This window comes from Protopterus annectens, chromosome 14.part0 (assembly GCF_019279795.1).
Source record: "Protopterus annectens isolate FY-2018-M chromosome 14.part0, PAN1.0, whole genome shotgun sequence".
NCBI lineage: Eukaryota > Metazoa > Chordata > Ceratodontiformes > Protopteridae > Protopterus > Protopterus annectens.
In genome coordinates, this window is record NC_056748.1 from 1126653407 (window position 1) to 1126676505 (window position 23099).

General features: G+C 45.0%; 1 protein-coding gene across 1 annotated transcript in view; it reads left to right on the forward strand.

Annotated features, from left to right (window-relative positions):
• The window catches only part of VCL (vinculin), a 1795541-nt gene that overhangs the window by 1295496 nt on the left and 476946 nt on the right, over window positions 1-23099 (forward strand). The window contains exon 20 of the mRNA XM_044055664.1: window positions 14263-14387. Within this exon, the coding sequence (XP_043911599.1) occupies window positions 14263-14387 (125 nt within the window). The remainder of the gene's footprint in view (window positions 1-14262; window positions 14388-23099) is intronic.

Here is a 23099-nt window from a genome sequence, read left to right on the forward strand (position 1 = left end):
AGCTTAAAACTCCATTAAAACCAAAAAAGACTGTACATCAGTCTACAGTTCATTGCCCCATGCCTAAGAAAACAGATGCTTAAGATGGCTGAAGATTTGATTACCCTAATCAGGGGTTCCCATCCCCCTCCAGATAAAAGACCAAGACAAGAGGAGGATTATGCTTCCTCTGACCAGGTTTCAATTTCCTCAGATTTTTCTGAGGAACAGGATTACGCTTTCCCCCCTTATGAAGACTCTGATGCTGAAGAATCTGTTCCCTCAGCATCTCCCCCTGAAGACTACTCCTTTGGGGAAACTTTACACACCATGAGGGAACATTTCCACTGGGAAGGACAGGACTACTCTGATTCAAAGAAAAGGCTCCGAGAGTTCCTTTTACTACCCCAGCACAGACCACTTGCTATCCCTTCAGTTTTAGACATTGTGGATGATGTTTACTTAGAGTCTAGTCTAAATCCAGACTCTCTACCGCCTGCTCCAGCCAAACCAGACAGATACTACAGAGTACCTGACTCGCACAAATTCCTTTATAAAAGCCCTGTGGCTGATCCAGAAACCATTTCTCAGGGTCCTAAAGGCGCTAAAGCTTCTATGGCTAAAAATCCTGTACCCTCTGAAAAGGGATTCCAGAGCCCTAGATAGATGGGGAAAGAAGATGTACACCTCAGCTACTGTGGCTATGAGAGCATTAAATTGTCAGTTTCACATGCTGAAATATCAGCAATTCCTAATGTCTCAATTAAAACAAAATATGAGCACACATTCTGAACAGTCTGAATTCAAGGAAATGCAGGATCTGTTGCATGCAGCTGAACAGGTGGGCAATCATACTTTACAATGTGGATTTGATTCATTGGAAGCTTCATGTAGAGCAGTTGTTACTGGGTCTGTCATACATAGACATGCTTGGTTAAAAGAACAAACCCTACCTGATCATGTTAAAGCAAAATTATTGGATGCACCTTTACAGCAGGATGTCTTATTTGGTGTCAAAGCAGAAGAGGTTTTAAAGAAAATGGAGGATTGGGCAAAGTCTATGCAGACGGTCAAGAATTTTTTACAGGTACAACCCCCCTCGTTTCAGCAGAAATTGGCCAACAAAAAATGGTCCTTTCCAGCTTCAGACAGATCACAGAGGGGCAAATACAGACGCCCAAGGGGCAGAGGTCAGCCCCAAGGCCCTTACAAACCTCGCCAATGGGGTACTGCTACCCAGAAGGGAGGAGGAAGACAGGCCCCAAGCTAGCAGAAAACAAACACAATGACTCAACCCTCAAATTACCAAGCAAATCTCTCTTGGCAGCTCCCTTGGGAGGAAAATTAGCACTTTTTGCAGAAAACTGGCACATCACCACAAAAGTCAAATGGGTCCTAAACATTGTCTCACAAGGCTACAGATTCTGCTTTCATACCTTGCCAAGGATAAAAGGAAGGCCAAACCTGCCACCGAATCAATGGGTAGAAGCACAAAAACAAATTACAGCTCTCATGGACATGAGAGCCAGTCAACAGGTACCTACACAGGAGCAAGGACAAGGATTTTACTCAAGACTCTTTCTAGTCCCCAGGAAGGACAAAGCATGGAGACCCATTCTGGATCTTTCAATTCTGAACACCTATCTGCAAGTACCAAAATTCAAGATGCTAACACTACAGCAGCTTCTTCCCATGCTGGGCAAGAAGGCTTGGCTAGTAACGTTGGATCTCAAGGAGGCATACCTGCATGTCCCTATCAGACAAAATTGCAGAAGATACCTCCGCTTCATTGCAGGTTCAACCCATTATCAATTCTCTGCACTGCCCTTTGGCTTATCTACTGCACCCAGGGTCTTCACAAAATGCCTGGCACCAGTAATTGCATACTGCAGACAGAGGAATTCAAATATACCCATACCTGGACGACTGCCTTATTCAAGCAGAAAGCAAGGACATTCTTTTAAAGCATCTGGCATTTGTCAAACACCTTCTAAGTTGCCTAGGGTACACAGTAAACGAAAATAAATCAAAACTAGTGCCCTCACAAAACATAATATTCCTGGGTGCCAGGTTGAATACAACAGCCCAGATGGCTTATCTCACGCCAGACAAGCAACAACAGCTGACTCAATACTTCAAAATAATGGCAACAAAAACCCAACTCCCTGCAAGAAAAATTCTGCAGGCCTTGGGATTCATGGCATCTTGCATACTACTAATACCATTTGCAAAACTGCATATGAGGAAATTACAATGGTACCTGAAAAGCGTATGGACTCAGCACAGCCACAGCTTAGAAACAATGATACCACTCATTCCCTGCCTTCAAAAGGAGTTTCTGTGGTGGGCACAGGCATGTCACCTCAACAAGGGCCAGCCTTTCACCTTACCCACAGCCAGGCAAACATTAACAACAGATGCATTGGACTATGCCTGGGGAGCACACATGGCAGGACAGTGCATTCAGGGCAAATGGACTACAGATCAAAGGCATCTGCATATCAATCAAAAAGAAATGCTAGCAGTACAGAATGCCCTAACAGCCTTCAAGGACCTCTTACACCCAGGACAACTAATAATAAAGATGGACAATACCACAGTAATGTGGTACATAAGGAAGGGGGCACACATTCCTACCCCCTATGCAGGCAAGCAATAACCTTGTGGAACACAGCACTGTCTTACCAAGTTCAACTACAAGCACAATTCCTGCCAGGAAAGAAAAACACATTGGCAGACGACCTAAGCAGAAACATCATGGATCCCCACGAGTGGAAACTAGATCCACAAGCATTTGCAATGATGACTCAAAAATGGGGACGCCCAGACATAGATCTGTTTGCCAACCTCCAAAACTACCAACTTCAAAAATTTTGCACAAGGACATTCCACCCACAAGCTTGGAAAGTGGACGCCCTCTCATTCAGTTGGAAAACATTAACAGTGTATGCCTTTCTTCCACTGCCTCTTCTAGCAAAGGTACTGCTGAAAGTCGGATTAGAGAGGCCACAAATGATACTCATTGCACCAGATTGGCCACGCCAGCACTGGTATCCAATGCTAAGGAACATGGTCCACGGCCCACCATGGATTTTACCACAAATTCCTCACCTGCTCACCCAGTGAGACAATCAGATTCTACACAGCCAGCTCAAGATTTTAAACCTGGCTGCATGGCAAATTACCTAAACAACCAGCCAACACCTCTATCCAAAGCTGTTATGGATGTCATTCTGGAGGCCAGGTGGCCTAGCACCAGGAAAACCTATTCAGGCAAATGGAAAAGATTATGTGCCTGGAACCAGGCTAAAGGCCAAAATCACCTTGATCCAAACATTCCTCAGATTCTACAATATTTAACTGAGATGTTGCACAAAGGACTTTCCTTTTCATCTATTAATATCCACGCCTCAGCAATTTCAGCCCATTACAACACGGATCCTCCTTTATTTTCACACACACTCCAAAGACAGTACCTCAGACTGGCTAAGAACATAAGACCGCCCAGGAGAGTACCAACACCTACTTGTGATCTCAACTTTGTTCTGGAAAAGCTTACACTGCTGCCCTTTGAACCAGCTTTTTCAGCTGATTTAAAATTTCTTTCATGGAAAACTGCCCTGCTGCTAGCAATAACTTCAGCTAGAAGAGTCTCAGAGCTACAGGCACTAATGGCAGTGGAGCCTTTCCTCATTTTTCATCAAGACAGTCTCTCTACGAACTAACCCTTCCTTTATGCCAAAGGTGGTATCCAGTGTGGCCCTAAACCAAACCATTCATTTGTCCACCTTTTTCCCAAATCCCCAGAACAAAGGAGAAAGACTCCTGCACTCTTTGGACGTTCACAGGCAATTACGTTACTACTTGGATAAAACGAAGGCTTTCAGAAAATCTGACCAGCTCTTTGTAGCCTATGCTGCAGGATCACAAGGAAAAGCTATCTCAAAACAGACCATTTCAAAATGGATAGGACATTGCATACGTTTCTGCTACACGCATCATGGGAAACCGGTACCTGCTAACATTAGGTCCCACTCCACCAGGGCTACAGCTACATCAGCAGCCTTTCTCATGGGGGTTGCCAACCAAGGATATTCTGGAAGCTGCAACTTGGAGTTCAGTGCACACCTTCACCAAACACTATCCCTTACCTCTATATTCTAAGACTAGAGCTGGTTTTGCCACTGCAGTTTTGCAGGGCCTACTAGCTTCTTCTAATCCTGTTTAACTCCACCACCCATCCTTAGCTTTGGGATTCAACCCAAGTGTGATGACTGCAGCAGGGTAACACGATGAACATAGTACAGTTTTGTACCTACCATAAATGTAGATGGTAGAGTGTTCACCTTGCTGCAGTCCAGGTTACCCTCCCTCCATCCCCTCTGAACTAACTAGACCTATCTATACCTTTCTATCCTATATAACCTCTGTGGTGTATTTGCTTGTGACTGAAGGTATTTTATTTTTATATGTATATTTTTATATAGCAATATGTATTGCCTACCCATTGGGGGCACCTGACATCTGGGGCAAGAAAAATTGAAGAAAATGGCGTTGGATGCCACTTATATACTCCTGGCACACTGACGTCAGGGAAGAAGCGACAGCAAACGACGCCGGACCAAGACTTTGGAACTCTGGCCGACTGCGGGACCGCCTGACGGCAGGATAACCCAAGTGTGATGACTGCAGCAGGGTGAACACTCGAACATCTACATTTATGGTAGTTACAAAACTGTACTTTATCTGGCCCCATGTAAGCAGTGTTCTTGGCTTTAGATAGTGCCTTGGGGACTGTTTCTTGGGAGATTTGGGCATAGTAGATGTGTGCATATTATCTGGGAATGTAGGATAACCCAAGTGTGATGACTGCAGCAGGGTGAACACTCGAACATCTGCATTTATGGTAGTTAAAAAACTGTACTTTATCCGGCCCCATGTAAGCAGTGATGTTCATCGTGCATACAGCTGAAGTAATCACAGATGGGTTTTCAGCCATCAGGCGGTCCCTCGGTCGGCCGAATTCCAAAGTCTTGGTCCGGCGTCGGTTGTCGTCGCTTACTCTTCTGACGTCAGAGAGGCCTAAGTATATAAGACACAGCCGACGCCATGTTCTTCAGTTTTTTTTGCTGCGCGGTGCCTGAAGCAGAAGCAGTTCGCAAGTGCCGGTCGGCCAGCTCCTGAATTACAAAAAAATTGGAAACCGAAGTCTTCATTAAAGCTAAGTACCCCGTTGGGGAAACTTTTCTTGCCTCAGACCGATGTCAGAAAAAGTTAATAATTGTATTTCTTGTGGGAAGCAAATACCGCATAAGGATTTCCATTCCCTTTGCATACCTTGTTTGGGCCCAGACCACGACGTCTCGGGCTGTCGCTTTTGCGCTACCTTCAATAAACGCACTATTAAGCGTCGGGCGGAGTTCGCCCAACAATACTTTGGTAAAACTTTTGATTATAAAATGTCATCGGACACTCCGACTACCGCTTTGCCCAAAAAACGCAAGGAAAAGGACCGACATGCGAGGCCCGCGGTCCCCGCCGACACCACGCCAAAACAGGCTACACGTGGTCCGGTTCTCAGCGAGACGCCTTTGCAGTCCCTGACTACCGACGACACTCCTTTGGCGGTGTCTTCTGTACCCGAGACCGCTGGGTCCTCGGCCCTTTCCCAGACTACTACCGAAGCCCCTGCTTATGTAGAGCCTATTAATGTGGACAGGTCAACCTCCACCCATGGTGTATTTAGGCCCTCATCTTCTTTTTCAATTAAGGCCTTTACCAAATCCAAAGCAGCCAGGCATCCCACGAGACCTGTTGCACAGGGCCCATCTACAGGAACCATGCCTAAAAAACAGATGCTAAAGATGGCTGAGGATTTAATTACTCTTATCAGAGGTTCTCATCCCCCTCCTGACGAGACCCAGAGTGGAGGAAGATTCTCCCTCTTCTGATCAGGGATCCATTTTATCAGAACATTCTGATGCAGAGGAACACTCTTATTCTCCTTTTGAGGATTCTGATGCAGAACAGTCCATTCCTTCAGTATCCCCTCCTGAGGATTTTTCCTTTGGGGAAACCTTGCACACCTTGAGGGAACACTTCCATTGGGAAGGCCAAGACTTTTCAGATTCCAAGAAAATACTTAGGGAATTTCTTTTGTTACCCCAACACAGACCTCTGGCTATACCCCCTGTTTTGGACATACTGGATGATGTCTATTCGGAGGCTTGTCTTAACCCTGATTCTCTGCCTCCTGCACCAGTCAAACCTGATAGGTATTACAGAGTACCCAGCTCTCACCAATTTCTCTTCAAAAGCCATAATGCTGACCCTGAAACCATTTCACAAGGCCCCAAGGGATTGAAGGCCTCCACTGCCAAGAATCCACTTCCTGCAGAAAGGGAATCCAGATCTTTAGAAAGGTGGGGTAAAAAGGTATATACCTCGGCCACCCTAGCCATGAGGGCCTTAAATTGTCAGTTTCATATGATTAAATATCAACAGTACCTGTTATCACAATTAAGGAACAAAATGTCTCAACCTGAACAACCAGATTTAAGAGTTACAGGATATGATGCATAGTGCAGAGCAAGTGGGTAAACACACCTTACAATGTGGTTATGATGCCCTGGAGGCCTCCAGTAGAGCGGCTGCTACAGGATCAGTCATTCGCAGACATGTCTGGCTTAGGGAGCAAAATTTGCCTGATCATGTGAAAGCTAAACTTCTAGATGCTCCTTTACAAAAGGATGTACTGTTTGGTACTAATGCTGAGGAGATACTACGGAAAATGGAAGAAAAAGCCAAATCTATGCAAACTGTCAAAGCTTTCTTACAGGTCCAACCACCACGTTTTAGCAGAAATTGGCCTTCAAAAAACTGGTCCTTTCCAGCCACTGACAAGCCCCAAAGAGGTAGATACAGACGCACAAGGGGCAGAGGGCAATCACAAGGATCATATAGAGGCAGACAATGGCAAACTCCAGCACCAAGAGGTGGTGAAGACAGTGCACAACAATACAGAAAGCAAACCCAATGACTCCCTCATTTCCATGCCAAGCAGGTCTCAGCTGGCAGCACCTTTGGGAGGGAAACTAGCATTATTTGCAAGCAATTGGCATATTGTCACAACAGACAAATGGATTCTGGACATTATAAACAGAGGCTACAAATTTCAATTTCACACTCTTCCAGAAATGAGAGGCATGCCAAACCTGCCACAAAATCAAAGGGCAGAGGCACAACTGCAAATTTCAAAGCTCATAAACATGACAGCTATTCAAAAGGTACCTACGCACCAACAAGGTCAAGGTTTTTATTCAAGACTTTTTCTGGTACCAAGGAAAGGAACCGACTGGAGACCCATTTTGGACTTATCCATCCTAAACACATTTCTACTCGTACCAAAATTCAAGATGCTCACATTACAGCAACTTCTTCCCATGCTGGGCAAGGAGTTTTGGCTGGTAACATTGGACCTCAAGGAGGCATACGTGCATGTCCCAATCAGACAAAGCTGCAGAAGATACCTCAGATTACTTGCAGGTTCAATCCACTATCAATTCTCTGCATTGCCCTTTGGCTTATCTACTGCGCCCAGAGTATTCACAAAGTGCCTGGCATCAGTGATTGCCTACTGCAGACTTCAAGGGATACAAATTTACCCTTATCTGGACGACTGCCTGATCCAAGCGGACAGCAAGCACATACTTCTGGAACATCTGGCATATGTGACACAGTTACTGCTTTCTCTAGGATATACAATCAACAAAGAGAAATCAAGGCTAACACCATCTCAGAAAATAACCTTCCTGGGTGCCAACTTGGACACAAACACCCAGATGGCATATCTTACGCCAGAAAAACAGGGGCAACTATCTCAGTACTTCAAAATATTAGCAAAAAGTACCAGGCTTACTGCAAGGAAAATCCTGCAGGCTCTGGGATTCATGGCATCTTGCATTCTTCTAATCCCATGTGCAAAGCTGCATATGAGGAAACTTCAGTGGTACCTAAAAAATCTATGGTCTCAACACAGTCACAGTTTGGAAACAATTATACCAATAATTCCATGTTTACAAAAGGAATTTCTATGGTGGGCCCAAGCATGTCAAGTAAACACAGGCCTTCCATTCTGCAAGCCTCAAGCAAAACAAGTCATAACCACAGACGCCTCAGATTACGCCTGGGGGGCGCACATGAAGGACAGGTGCATTCAGGGCAGATGGTCCCAAAAGGAAAAGCACCTGCACATCAATCAAAAATAAATGCTAGCAGTAATAAATGCAATTACAGCTTTCAAGGACTTCCTGCATCCAGGACAATTACTGATAAGAACAGACAACACCACAGTAATGTGGTACATAAACAAACAAGGAGGAACATATTCATACCCCTTGTGCAGACTAGCCATGACTCTTTGGAACTTGGCTCTGGAAAGCCAAATTGAACTTCAAGCACAGTACTTGCCAGGATTGGAAAACACACTGGCAGACAATCTAAGCAGAAATATGACAGATCCACACGAATGGAAGTTACATCCTCAGGTGTTTACAGAAATAATCCAAGCGTGGGGGAGGCCAGACATAGATCTTTTTGCCTCCCACAGAAACCATCAATTGGAAAAGTTTTGTTCAAGGACCTTTCATCCAAAGGCCTGGAGAGTGGATGCACTTTCATTCAGTTGGACAGCATGGACAGTTTACGCATTCCCACCTCTGCCTCTCCTGCCCAAGGTACTTTTGAAAGCAAGAACAGACAAACCGAGGATGATACTGATTGCTCCAGATTGGCCAAGGCAACACTGGTATCCACTCCTGAGGAGCCTAACACATACTCCTCCCTGGTCCCTGCCTCTAATGCCTCTTCTGCTGACGCAACACAGCTACAAAAGTCTTCACAGTCAGCTGAAAACACTCAATCTCGCTGCATGGAAAATTCCTTAACACAACAACAGACCCTACTCTCCAAGGAGGTGCAGGATGTCATTTTGGAGGCCAGAAGGCCATCTACTAGAAAAGCTTACTCCGCAAAATGGAAGCGGTTTTGCTCTTGGAATGAGAAAAGAGGCCAGGACCCTAGAAAACTGAACTTGCCTCAGGTTTTACAGTATCTAGCTGAGCTGCTGAACAGTGGACTTTCATTTTCTTCCATAAAAATACATGCTTCAGCCATTTCTGCAGAATTCAACATGGATCCCCCTTTATTTTCTCACCCACTCTTACGACAGTTCCTCAGAGGGGCTAAGAATATAAGACCTCCAAGGAAGCAACCAATACCAGCCTGGGACCTTAATTACATACTAGAAAAATTAACATTGCCTCCTTTTGAACCAGCTGCCTCAACAGATTCGCAATATTTGTCCTGGAAAACAGCCTTCCTTCTGGCCGTCACTTCAGCTCGTAGGGTTTCTGAACTACAGGCCCTCATGGCGGTGCAGCCCTTCCTCATTTTCCATCAGGACAGGGTTTCCCTTCGTACCAACCCATCATTTATGCCAAAAGTGGTATCCAGGTTAGCCTTAAATCAAGCCATACACCTCCCTACCTTTTATCCCAATCCTCAAAACAAAGGGGAAAGGCTGCTACACTCTTTAGACATCCATAGGCAGCTACGTTTTTATTTGGACAGAACAAAGTCCTTCAGGAAATCAGAACAACTTTGTGTCCTATGCTGTTGGGGCTCAAGGGAAACCAGTTACAAAACAGACTATTTCCAAGTGGATTGGCCACTGCATACGGTTTTGTTATTCCTATCATGGGAAATCTGTTCCTACAGGTATCAGATCACACTCCACCAGGGCCACAGCCACCTCTACAGCCTTCCTCAGAGGTGTTCCTACCAAAGATATTTTGGAGGCAGCCACTTGGAGTTCTGTACATACCTTCACAAAACACTACCACCTGCCTTTATATTCCAGAACAAGAGCAGGCTTTGCTACTGCTGTTTTGCAGGGCATTCTAGCTCAACCCAGTTCCTCCTAGTACCTACCACCCTATGCATAGCTTTGGGACTCTACCCATCTGCAATTACTGCAGCTGTATGCACGATGAACATAGTACAGTTTTGTACCTACCATAAATGTAGATGTTCGAGTGCTAATACAGCTGCAGTACAGGTTTCCCTCCCTCCTTCCCCACTTGGTAAAGGCATGGGGCCTTACAACCTCTTCATACTACCTCACTGGGTTATCCTGCTATGTTTTATTTGCTTGCTTACACTGTTTTTGGATTACATTGCATTGCTTGTATTTGTGGATAAGCATTATTTATGTATTGCCTTCCTTTTGGGGGCACCTGACATCTGGGGCAAGAAAGACTGAAGAACATGGCGTCGGCTGTGTCTTATATACTCAGGCCTCTTTGACGTCAGAAGAGTAAGCGACGACAACCGACGCCGGACCAAGACTTTGGAATTCGGCCGACCGAGGGACCGCCTGACGGCTGAAAACCCATCTGTGATTACTGCAGCTGTATTAGCACTCAAACATCTACATTTATGGTAGGTACAAAACTGTACTGTTCCAGGTGCCTACAAATGTGGGTTAAAGGTTGAATAGCTTAAATTGAGTTGTCAGAAACCATTAGCAAGTGGTATTTATGAATTTTTATTGGCCTTATTGTCTCTGTCATCATGGTAACTTAAGGCTTGTATTCTGCTATGCCATCCATTCTGAAGATATTGTATCTCTCAATTGTCCCACTTTTGTAGAAAATACTGAATTATAACATAAAATAAGTGTACCACAAAATTCAGTGACCCCTTTAAATAATTTTTTTTTCTATTTGACCTGCAATATCACCAGCTATTGACAAAGCTCAGCTGTGACTACATCCGCAACTGTTAATGACAAAAGAGTAATCAGAAGAATCAAGTGCAGTACAAAAAAAAAGTTGATGTGTTGCGATCATATTAGTGTCTTTGTGAGGGGAGGGAGTGGCTGGAGAATCATTTACTACGTGATTGGACTTAAAAAAAAAAAAACTTGTAGTGGTTTTGCACTGTTTATGGAGCTGGAGGAGAGTACAGAGGAGATAACCCGCCAGTGCTGAACAGAGCATGCTCAGGAGATGACCCATCAGTGCTGAACAGAGCATGCCCAGGAGATAACCCACCAGCGCTGAACAGAGCATGCACAGGAGATAACCCACCAGCGCTGAACAGAGCATGCACAGGAGATAACCCGCCAGCGCTGAACAGAGCATGCACAGGAGATAACCCGCCAGCGCTGAACAGAGCATGCACAGGAGATAACCCGCCAGCGCTGAACAGAGCATGCTCAGGAGATAACCCGCCAGTGCTGAACAGAGCATGCACAGGAGACAACCCGCCAGTGCTGAACAGAGCATGCACAGGAGACAACCCGCCAGTGCTGAACAGAGCATGCACAGGAGACAACCCGCCAGTGCTGAACAGAGCATGCACAGGAGACAGCCCGCCAGTGCTGAACAGAGCATGCACAGGAGACAACCCGCCAGTGCTGAACAGAGCATGCACAGGAGATAACCCGCCAGTGCTGAACAGAGCATGCACAGGTAAAAAGTAATTTTCATTTTCCTAGAGTTCAGATATACTTATCCTGACTCTCTCTTTCTGAAACCAGAAGAGTAAATACATTTTTTCAGAAAAAAATTGCAAATGGATTTTTTTGCCTTCAGGTCTTGCTACTCTTGTCTTCGGTCCAGCAAACTTAAAAATGTAACACATTTGGTCTTAATGCTGGTTCACAGAAATGATTTTTGCTAGACTTGTCTCCTCTCTTAATTGTCAAAGTTGTATCTGCTAGTGTAGCAGGTTACCCCACATCTGTGAGTTTTTCTTTCAGATTTCTGCTACTTTTCCCAGTTTTTCCTTTGATGGTTTCTACCCTTACAGCCATGTTGCTGTACTCTGCACTAGCAAGTTGTATGTAGTTCATTTCCCTTTCTGAGTGGTTATTTACTGAGATATGCAAATATTATGTCTTCATAACTTCTGGTGTTGTTATGCCTGCCTCATAGTAACATATGATTGTATTTTCTCCCATTTTACATCTCAGATTTTTAAGTTGAGTTTCTATGGTGCTATCCTACAGTCCTACTGGAAGTGGGAGGAGTTCTATTAGGTTTTCAAATGTCATGCTAATTAGTTGTCCAGATTTTTGACTGTACGTGCCTATTTTTTTCAAGAGCCATTCTCCAGATTTTCAGTTTCTGCAGGGTGAGAGGTATAGAAAGCATAAATACCTGTGAATGTGCTTTTCTTTTTTTTATCTGATCTCAGTTATAGAGCATCAGTTACTGCCTGATGAATAGGTCATGTCATATCTAGATCTTCTTGCTGCCCTAGTGGTAACATCTGGCCACTTCTGGGTGTCAGTACTGTAATGGGCTAGGTTGCTTCCCCTTCCCATAGAGTGGGTGAGCTGCCATTAGCCACTAACTGTAGTCCTCTTTGGTTCCTTTAACAATCAGGTTATGAATCAATTTCAGTTCAAATATGGCATGGACCTGGGGAGCATACAGTTTAATAAATGCTTTATTGAAGTCTTCTTTATAGAGTCAAATCCAGTGACTGTTTAAACAAATGATTTTTCAATGTTTTTGTTAGAAACTATTTATTTTATGGGACAGTGTGTTCAGTTTTATTAACTTATTGTGTATATTTATTTAACTGGAAGACCCCTTCCCCCTTCATTAACAGCAAGTTCCTCTACCTCACATTTCAAAAACACCATAAAAGCACACCTACTGAATACATGGTTATGTCCATGTTTTACATACAAATAAATGCTTCCTACCTCTCACCCTCCATTGACAATGATGTCTTCTAATTACGTCACTGTAATGCTGTACAGTACTAACAGTTAAGCTATCGCCATCATCATCCATGATCACTGCTGACATATATTCTGCGTGTATTCATATTTCTAGCCTGAAAATGTGAATAATGTTTTAATATGTTACATGTAAATATCTATTATATCTTGTCTGTCTAGAAATTACCACATGTAAAGATCTATTGGTGTTCTTCACCACTAGCTTGTTCTTATAATTCTGTTTAAAACATGTATTATTGTTATAATTCTGTATAAAACATGTATTATTGTTATTATTGTGGAGCTTTTCTCCCCGGGCCTCCGCTGTAAATGGACCTAGTCCAGAGGGACTTTCCTGGTAAACAAATGTAAAATAAGTAAATAAAATAAATACATTTTAAATATGTTGGGGCTTTGTTGAACTGCTTTTACTGTAAAATTTTCAGTCATTTGCCATTTGTCTGTGATTCGGTGACTGAAGAATTTAGTACACTAAAACAGAGACCGTGCCTCTGTACAAACCACATTGTGTATGCTTGTTTGTATTTTTGGTGAAACTACATGGTTCTATTATCATTTGCATTTTCAGTTTCCTTGTTTAATTGCTGAGAATGCATTGTCGTGGCATTCAGTGCCATGGTCTTAATTCATGGGCTTCATGAATTAATGCTAGCATCTTCTCTCTTTTTCCCTTCTGAGCATCAGTTACTCTCAGCCAGTTGGCCTGTTTTTCTCCATCACTAGAGATGAGTGCAAAGTTTAACTAGAAGGGACCATCAAGTTAGCCTTCAGTGGTGGTTTGGCTTTTTTAAGACTACCCCATTTGCCACCCACCTTAACGACAGCCCATGAGTAGAGTGCTCAAAGTGTAACTTTGCATATAACAAGTGTAAATGGAACAGAACATTCTTTTAGACCCACTGGATACACTGTCCTTTTCAGGGATGACCCAGGCAAATGGAGGCAGTGGGAATTAAATGGAGGATTGCTACAGTCCATATCTAGCAGCATGTAGTTTTACATTTTTGCACTTTTCTTTGCTACAGTGTCTTCTCTTCCCAGAAAACATGCTACAGTATAGTTGAAGTACACATTCTCTCCCCCTTAGATGGGGAAAACTTGCCGTATGTTGTTTTTGCATTTTTTTTCAGAATGTGCATACCATTCTAGTCTTTGACTAGGTGCTTTTTAACATAATCATTTTGTCATCACTTTAGAAAAAAGCTACATTGTTAAGCTGATGGGACCCATATAATTATTACTTTTGTTAAATAATGGTCTGACATTAACACAAACTGAAGTGAAATGTAATGGAGTCACTGAGCTAGGCATCTAACAGTATGCAATTGAACATCAAATGTATCAGTATTAGGTAGCAGTATTAGAAGATGAGACTTTTGTAACACTGTATGAAAGTAATACTTTGCAACACAGAAGACACCGTGCAGAAAGAATGAACCTTCACACTGCAGTGTTGTGTTTCCTAGGTCTTCAGAAGAGTTTCCTGGATTCTGGTTATAGGATCCTTGGCGCAGTGGCCAAAGTCAGAGAAGCTTTCCAACCTCAGGAGCCCGACTTTCCTCCACCACCCCCTGACCTTGATCAACTCCACGTAAGTTGGACATTCCAAATAGTTGGCTACACAGTGATTTAAGTTGCTAAGAGTGATGTTGATACTAGATTTTACTAGTGGTTGAGCTTGTTATAGTTCTTTGGGATAGAATACCTCTGATTTATACTGCATCAAATATATCTGACAGGTTTCTGTAGACGCATCTCACTTTAATTTTCAGCTTGGGTGATGCTTATGCACTTTTTATCACATTATTTGAATGCATGGTTTAGTTATGCTTGCACTCCAGCTGCCCTGACTTCTGTTTCCCAATTGTTGGAAAAAATGGACTAACCTTTGATGGCCTCAGCAATCAGTGTGTCTAACCTATTTTCAAAAGCTATGTTCCTAGTATTTGCTAAAAGTGGCCTTAGCTGTATGTGTTGTGTCCTGCCAAGGATATAACAGCCGGACAGCTTCCAAAGTTTCATAGCACCTTCCACACACCCTGACTGGCAGCTTGAACAGCATGAACTAAAAGACAAGTTTTGGTGCCAAAAACACTTGAACTTTCCTGAGGATGAAGAGTACTCTCCTCTGAGGCTTTCAAGGATCAACGGTCAGCTTGTGCTATTCCTTTGCTGGGCAGATTAAGATCCCTTTGGGGGAAAAAAAAACTTCCATTCAATAATTTGTTTGTTATTAATACTTTCTTCACAGGAAATTTATTTTAAAGGTAAGAGTTTTGCGTGTTACCAGGCGGCCTTGGAACTGTGCTGTGCTGTACTTCTACATTGCAGCACTTTTCCTGGCTGTGCTGTACTTCTGCACTGCAGCACTTTTCCTGGCTGTGCTGTACTTCTGCACTGCAGCACTTTTCCTGGCTGTGCTGTACTTCTGCACTGCAGCACTTTTCCTGGCTGTGCTGTACTTCTGCACTGCAGCACTTTTCCTGGCAGCTTAAACGTTTTTCCATATTTAGATGGCTTGTGTATATTTGCAGAGTCTTTTTCATAATGTTAGTAATCTGTCTTATCCTGTATGAGTGATCTCTTACACAAGCTGGCTTTCCAAGAGAACTTTCAAAAGTCTGTCTTGATTGTGTTTTTGGGATGTCAACTAGACAGTTTAGTTCAAAAAGCTTTTCTTCTACAAGAAAAAGTGGATCTTTATTTAGATCCATTTGTAAGGTATTTCCACTCACACTTTGGTTACTGCGAAGGAATACCTCAGGATTTTGTCTCATTGCATCTGTGATTCTGCTGATAACTCTGGCAAGACTACACATGAGAATGCTAACAAGATATCTGAAGTCACTTTGGTCCCAGCATTAACGCACTTTATCTTTTCATATCCCAGTACTGGGGTTTTTCAGAAGAGAAATGATCTAATGTTAATCTGCTTCCCATTCATCACTGATGGGTTTATCGGTTCCTTCCTCAGAACTGAGTAGGCCTTGTAGCATGCTCACGAAGGAAGGATCCATCCTTTCTCCCCTAAGTGATCTCGGATATTTTTCCTTTGACTAGTTTTGCCTTCACTCCTTAGATGTACACAGGCAGCAAGTCAGACCAACTTTTCATTTCCTTTTCTGGCCCAAGGAAGGGATTTGCTATGTCAAAGATCACCTTATCAAAATGGCTCAGAGACTGTATTTCCTTTCTTACTCGCGTACAAACGAGCCTGGACCTCATAATGTCAAGCACTTTCGACTAGAGCTATAGCAACCTCTGTAGCTTTCCACTCCAGAGCCTCTATGGATGACATCTGTGCAGCAGCCATTTGGGCTAAACCACACACCTTCATCAAATAATTATAAGTTGGATATGGTCTCCAGGGGAAGAGCTGCCTTCGGCTCAGTGGTGCTCAGGAATATTCTTCCATAAGGGCCACCCAGGTACCTCAAGGTAGCTTGGGATGCTGTCCCATCAGTTATGAATGGGAAGAAGATTAACAACATTAGATAAAGAAGTTATGTCTTACCATAGCATCCCGTCTGTGTTGTTGATCTTCTTCCAGTCATCACACCCTCCCACCGACCCCCTCCAAAGGCTCCTGGGGGATGCTTTGTGTTTATGTGGTACCTAAGGTTATTTGCGCAGAAGTGGCCTGCGCTTTACTTACTTTTCTCTAGCAAACTCGATCTGAGGTAACAGGGAGAGGGGCATTCTGGGTAGAGACTTAGCTTGAGAGTTTTTTGGCTAAAGCGAGCTTGCCACAAGGCAGACTCAGTTCCGAGGACGGAACCGATAACCCATCAGTGATAAATGGAAGAAGATCAACAACACTGATGGAACATTATGGTAAGGCATATCTTCTTTTTTTGGTGGAGACAACAGATGTCCTTAAATCCAGCACCTACACCCATTCCTCCTATTCTCTCTACTTTAGACGTGTGTGTGTGTGTGTGTGTGTGTGTGTGTGTGTGTGTGTGTGTGTGTGTGTGTAGCTGCCTGCAATTTTCCTGTTACTCAAGCAGCTGCCCCTAAAATGGCAGATAGGATTTATCAAGTTCTTCACCCAAACCTGACCCAGCAGCTGTAGCTTTATTTGATCCTACTGCTGCTAAACAATTAATTCCAATCCTACTCTTTCTGATAAGGATGGGTAAAAAGTGCATACTGCTTTAACTTTGATTTTTCAGAATTTTGAATTTTCAGGTTCATATGTTTGTTCTCACAAATTTATAAATGAATAAGGAATGTTTTATTTGCACTTTTTTCTTATGAGGAAAAATCATCTTTAAATAATTTAGTTTCTTGTATTGCACAGGACACTGCTCATCGTTTATAGCATGTGCATGACTCTGTTGGTACTTGTTCCAGGGCTGTGGCCACAGGTCACTGCTCATTTATAGCATGTGTATGATGCTGTTGGTACTTCTTCCAGGGCTGTGGTCACAGGTCACTGCTCATTGTTTGTAGCATGTGCATGACTCTGTTGGTACTTGTTCCAGGGCTGTGGCCACAGGTCACTGCTCGTTGTTTATAGCATGTGCATGAACTCTGTTGGTACTTGTTCCAGGGCTGTGGCCACAGGTCACTGCTCATTGTTTGTAGCATGTGTATGAACTCTGTTGGTACTTGTTCCAGGGCTGTGGCCACAGGTCACTGCTCATTGTTTGTAGCATGTGTATGACTCTGTTGGTACTTCTTCCAAGGCTGTGGCCACAGGTCACTGCTCATTGTTTATAGCATGTGTATGACTCTGTTGGTACTTCCAGGGCTGTGGCCACAGGTCACTGCTCATTGTTTATAGCATGTGTATGATGCTGTTGGTACTTCCTCCAGGCCTGTGGCCACAGGTCATTGCTCATTGCTTATAGCATGTGTATGATTCTGTTGGTGGTACTTCCAGGGCTGTGGCCACTGGTAGTGTTTGAGGAGGTTTGCATGGCTGCATTCTCAGAGCTTCCAAGATGATAAAATGAGATTTTAAATCCCCCCTTTTGTATAGAGATTTAGTTTTTGGCCCATCTGCTGCAGAGATGATCAAAAAAGGGTGATGAAAAGGGGTAAGCTGATCCAGTGCATCTTTGCTTTTCAGCCCTCTTTTTCAAAGTTTTCTAAGGCATTCTCTAACTCTTCATCCAGTTCTGGCAGAAGGAATAAATCATCTCAACAAAATACAGGTAAACGGACAATGTTAAGTTGTCAATCTCGCCTTCATTCTTGCTTGATGGGTTTGGAGCCGATCCTCGGCTCCGACTCGGCACTTGCTAAGCTCGAGAGTCACTTTTACCAGCTCGAGGCAGCCCCATATCCCATGATGCAAGGCGGTAAGTACCCAGATCTCGTTTGCCGCTTCGCTGATGAGGTCCTCCTTTTACCAGCTCCTGGTAAGTGATTTGCTACTTTGCTATTTTAGCCCCTTTTATTTTAGTTTACCTTTTTTTTTCACAGAAAATTCTCTGTCTCTTCTTATTTTTTTTTTGACTTTTTTTATCCCATCCCATCCCCCCAGGGTGTGTGTGTGTGTGTTGTGTGGTGTCTTTTTGGTTATTTTTTTTTAATTCTTTTATTTAATTTGTTTTCTGGTGTGTGTGTGTGTCTTGTGAAGAAATCAAAGAAAGCAGTGTGTCAAGGTGTTTAAGTGTGAAAAAAGAATGTGTCTCTTGACGTGACAGACTTCTTGCCTATATTCTCTGGGCCCTCTTCACCTGCAGGACTCTGTATTATTTGTCATTCTTTTCTTTTTCAGCAGAAGCAGGAAGGAAAGAAGAAAGAAAAATAAGTTGATTGAGGGGGCTCCTTGGGCCGGAGGCCCTCCGCGGCATCTCCCATCCAACTCCACTTTCTTCCAAGGCCCAGGCTGTCCACTGTCTCCCAAGCCTGCGCCCTCCGACTGCTTTCGTTCTGATGAGATCGCTGGAGCTGGAGAGGCTTTCTTCAAGCAAGCTACGGCCCCGAGCTATCGGTGGTGCGATGCCCCGACCACCGCCGGTTGTCGCTCCCGATCGGGTTCCGACCCACCATGGTTTCAGGCATCGGTGTCGGCTCCGATCGGCTCTGACACCGTTACTTTTGTAGCTGTATCGGCTCCGGCTGGAGCCGATGCATCGAAGCTACCTGTCGGCTCCGATAAGTTGTCGGCTCCGACAGGTTCAATAGTTTCATCGGTTCCGATGGCTCCTTCGAGGAAGAGGTCTAGGTCTCCTTCCTTGGAGCCGATACTTTCGGCTCCGGCTTCACCTCTCCTCTCGGAACGGAGCCATCGGAGCCGATCTTCAAGGTCATCCAGGCTTTCTGACCATGATTTAGAGAGAGTGGTCAGTAGATTACTTAAGTCACAGGCACTGGCCCAAATGTTACATAGCCTGTCTCAACAGACGGCTATTGGTCCACACCCCATTGCAGTTCCTCCTTCAACTCTACCCCAGAGCTTGGAGTTGGAGTCTTCGGGAATGGTTACTGCTACGGCTGAGGGACAGATACCCCTTCTGTTCCTTCAGCCTCTACTCTTATCTCCTCTTCGAGACCTTCCTTAGAGGGATTCGGTGGCCTGGCTTCCATGGTCTCCTCCGAAGGGGTGAGTGGCATCGGACCCTTGTCCGAACCCGCTCTTCCCCTTGGAGCCTCGGCCTTGGTGAGCTCTGCTCCGACATCTGCCTCGGAGACTTCCCTTTCGGTGGTCCCTGGAGTTCCTAGCTCTTCGGAACGGGTTCTCCCGGACCTTCCTGGGAGGGGAGCATTCGAGGTGATGAAGAGTGTGCTGGCCACAGGTATCAGCCAGCAGTCTGTTCCCTTAGCTCCTCCCTCTATAGTGCCTGTTGACATCTCTGCCACTTCTCTTGCTACAGGACCCAGAGATCCTCCGCCTCAGGTTTCCCCATTGGGAATATCCCCCTCTTCCGAGGATTCTCCTGATGTTTCAGGAGATCCTCCTAGGAAGAGGACCTGTAAGAGGAAACATGTAGACTCCCCCGAGTCTATCACTTCAGATACTGACTTAGATGAGTCAGAGGGATCCCCAAGATCCCCTCTGAGGATGTCTCCTTCTCAGACATCCTAGAACTCCTTAGACAGAGGGGAAACTGGCCCACCAATAATCCCTCTGAGGATGAGTCAGTATACCTAGAGGCATTTGGATCTCGGCCCTCCACCTCCTGGGTGTCTCCGCCTTTCGACCCCCTTATGCAGGTTATTGCCCGAAGGCGTGGGCTGCTCCTGACTCTGTAGAGCCAGTCCCTAGGAGGCCTTCAAAATTTATTACTGCCCCGTGTGATAAGCAATTCCTCACTAAGGGTGTTCCCGCTGATGCCATGGTGGTGGCTGCTGCCACCAAGAAGGAACTTGCAGATCCTTCCATACCCGTCCATCCTCCTAATAAGGACTCTAGGACCATGGATAGGTACGGTAAGCGGATGTTTTCCTCAGCGACCTTTGCTATGCGTTCGCTGAATTACCTATGTCACTTCACCAGACTCCAAAGGGATATCCTTAAGGAGCTAGGTGATGTTGTACAGGATCCTACAGCTGCAGGGGCTCAGGAAAAAATTGCTTCGCAGCTAGGAACCCTTAATTCCATTGCAAACTCTTCCATGCGGCTAATATCATATGCTGCTGATGGAGCGAGTAGGGCCGCAGGTACAGGGGTGGCTCTCAGACGCCAAGCCTGGATGCGGCTATGTGACTTTGCAGATCCCTTTAAGGCGTCCTTCACAAATTCTCCCTTTGATGGGTCAGCTTTGTTTGGCCCTCAAGTGAAGGAAACTTTGACCAGGTGTGAGCAGGACGGCAAGACTCTTTCTGCCGTAGGAGTCCGTTTTTCCACTTCTTCTAGACCTTACCCCAAAGGACAGAAAGGTGGCAAAATGTGGTTCCGCAAATCCCAAGGAGTCACGCCGGATTCACGTGGTCAGTTTACCCCTAGAGGCAGAGGGGGCAACAACAGACGCCGCTCTAGAGGCAGAGGGGTCCAAAACCAGGGAAACAGAGAGCCTCTCTCTGACAAGCCCTTTCAGCATCCCTGAGATGTTGCCCGGCTGTCCCTCCTTGGAGGCAGTCGGGGGAAGATTATCACTGTACCCAGAAGCCTGGCACTCCCTCACTCAAGACAGATGGGTACAGTCGATCATATCCAAGGGTTACATAATTCCTTTCGAGGAAAGTCCTTTCTACCCCTCAAATTCCCTTCCAGATGTACCACCGGTCTAAGGGAAATTGCAGAGTTAGAAGTCTCAAAACTACTGCAAAAAGAGCCATTCAGCCAGTTACAACAGACCATTCAGAGCCGGAATCTACTCAAGGTTCTTTTGGTCCCCAAAAGACGGGAGACTGGAGACCAATATTGGATCTCAGCAGACTCAACAAGTCTGTGAGGAAGACAAGATTCGAATGGTCACTCTTCAGTCAATTCTGCCCTTCTTACAGAAGGACAACTGGATGTGCTCAATAGATCTTCAGGATGCGTACTATCACATCAAAATTCACAGACGCTCCAGGAGATTTCTCCGCTTCGGCTGGGGTCAAGTCATTTCCAGTTCAGAGCCCTGCCCTTTGGTCTCACCACAGCCCCAGAGTGTTCACCAAATGCATGGCAGTGGTCACGGCTCACCTGAGACGTCAAGGATTCCAGGTGTTTCCGTATCTCGACGACTGGCTCCTGTCAGCCACCACCAGGCATCAGCTTATTCAAGCCAGGGATTACACAATAAATCTTTGTTCTCATTTGGGCATCTCGATCAACTTCAAAAGTCATCCTTATTGCCCTGCCAGTCTATTACTTTCATAGGCGCAAACTTAAACACTGTTCGGATGTCAGCTACCCTTACAGATCAAAGAGTTTCAGACATTCAAAGTCATGTCAGGATCATTCTAGCCAACAAGAAAGTACAGGCCAGAATGGTTCTAAAGGTATTAGGCCTCATGGCTGCGCCATTACTCTTCTTCCCTGGCTCGCTTCTACATGCCTTCTTCAGTGGATGCTGTTCACACAGTGGTCGTACCAACAACTTCCAATGCGTCACCAGATTCTGGTGACACAGACTTGCAAAGATCATCTTGCTTGGTGGATCATATCTCCCCAGGTTCACCAAGGCAGACACTTTGTACCCCCATCCCCGGTAGCCACTGCCCCCAGGGATGCCCCCCTGATGGGGTGGGGGGGGGTCATTATCAGGGCAGGATGGTTCATGGGACGTGGCAGCCGTTCGAGTACCACCTGCACATAAATGTCCTGGAGATGAGAGCAGTGCTTTTAACGTTGCAAGCCCTCAACGACTTTCTTCCCGTAGGGACAATTGCAGTCCACACAGACAACATGTCTGTAGTTTGGTATATCAACAAACAGGGCGGAACCAAGTCCTACCCCTTGTGTCGAGAAGCGCTCAGACTATGGCAATGGGCAATCTCCTCTCATCGGTTTCTGGTAGCAACGCATATCCCTGGGAAAACCAACATTGTAGTGGACAGATTGAGCAGAGCTATTCTCATGCCTCACGAGTGGTCTCTCAAGCAATCGATAGCGGAAGAGATTTTTCTGGAATGGGGTCGTCCATGTTGCGATCTTTTTGCTACTCCCCAAAACAGCAAATGCCCAGACTTCTTCTCTCTCTTCCCTCTTCCAGGCCATCCCCCCAGAGATGCTCTGACCCAGGATTGGCCCCAGGGACTTCTTTATGCCTTCCCTCCATTTCCTCTGATCCCTCAAGTTATCCAGAAAGCAACCGTTTTGAGAGCCAAATTGATTCTCATTGCTCCTTACTGGCCTCGACAAGTTTGGTTCCCGTTCCTCCATCGTCACCTTTTGGTGCAGGCGTGGCATCTGGACCCAGTGCCAGATCTTCTGATTCACCAATCCGGTCAGCTGCACCGGTCTATCCCTTCTCTCAACCTCACAGCATGGTTGCTCCACTTCCTTCCTTAGCCAGGCTTCCTTTGATCTCTAACCCTGTTAGAGACATCATAGTAGCTTCTTTAAAATCCTCTACCAGGAGGATTTATGCAAGCAAATGGAAACGTTTCTCTTATTGGGCTAAGGCCAAGAATATTGATCCTTTCACTGCCCCTGTTCAGGCAGTCCTGGACTTCTTAGCAGAGATTTTTCATGCAGGCTCCTCTTCTTCCACAGTCAGAGTTCAATTGGCTGCTATCTCGAACTTTCATGTCGGGATTGCAGATCACAATATTATGTCCCATAGGCTCTGTAGGGCCTTCTTGAAAGGAATTTTCCTGCTAAAGCCTCCAATCAGGAATCCTCCTCCTCAATGGGATCTAAATTTAGTGCTGACATCCTTGATTCTTCTCCCCTTCGAGCCAGCTGTTTCTTGTT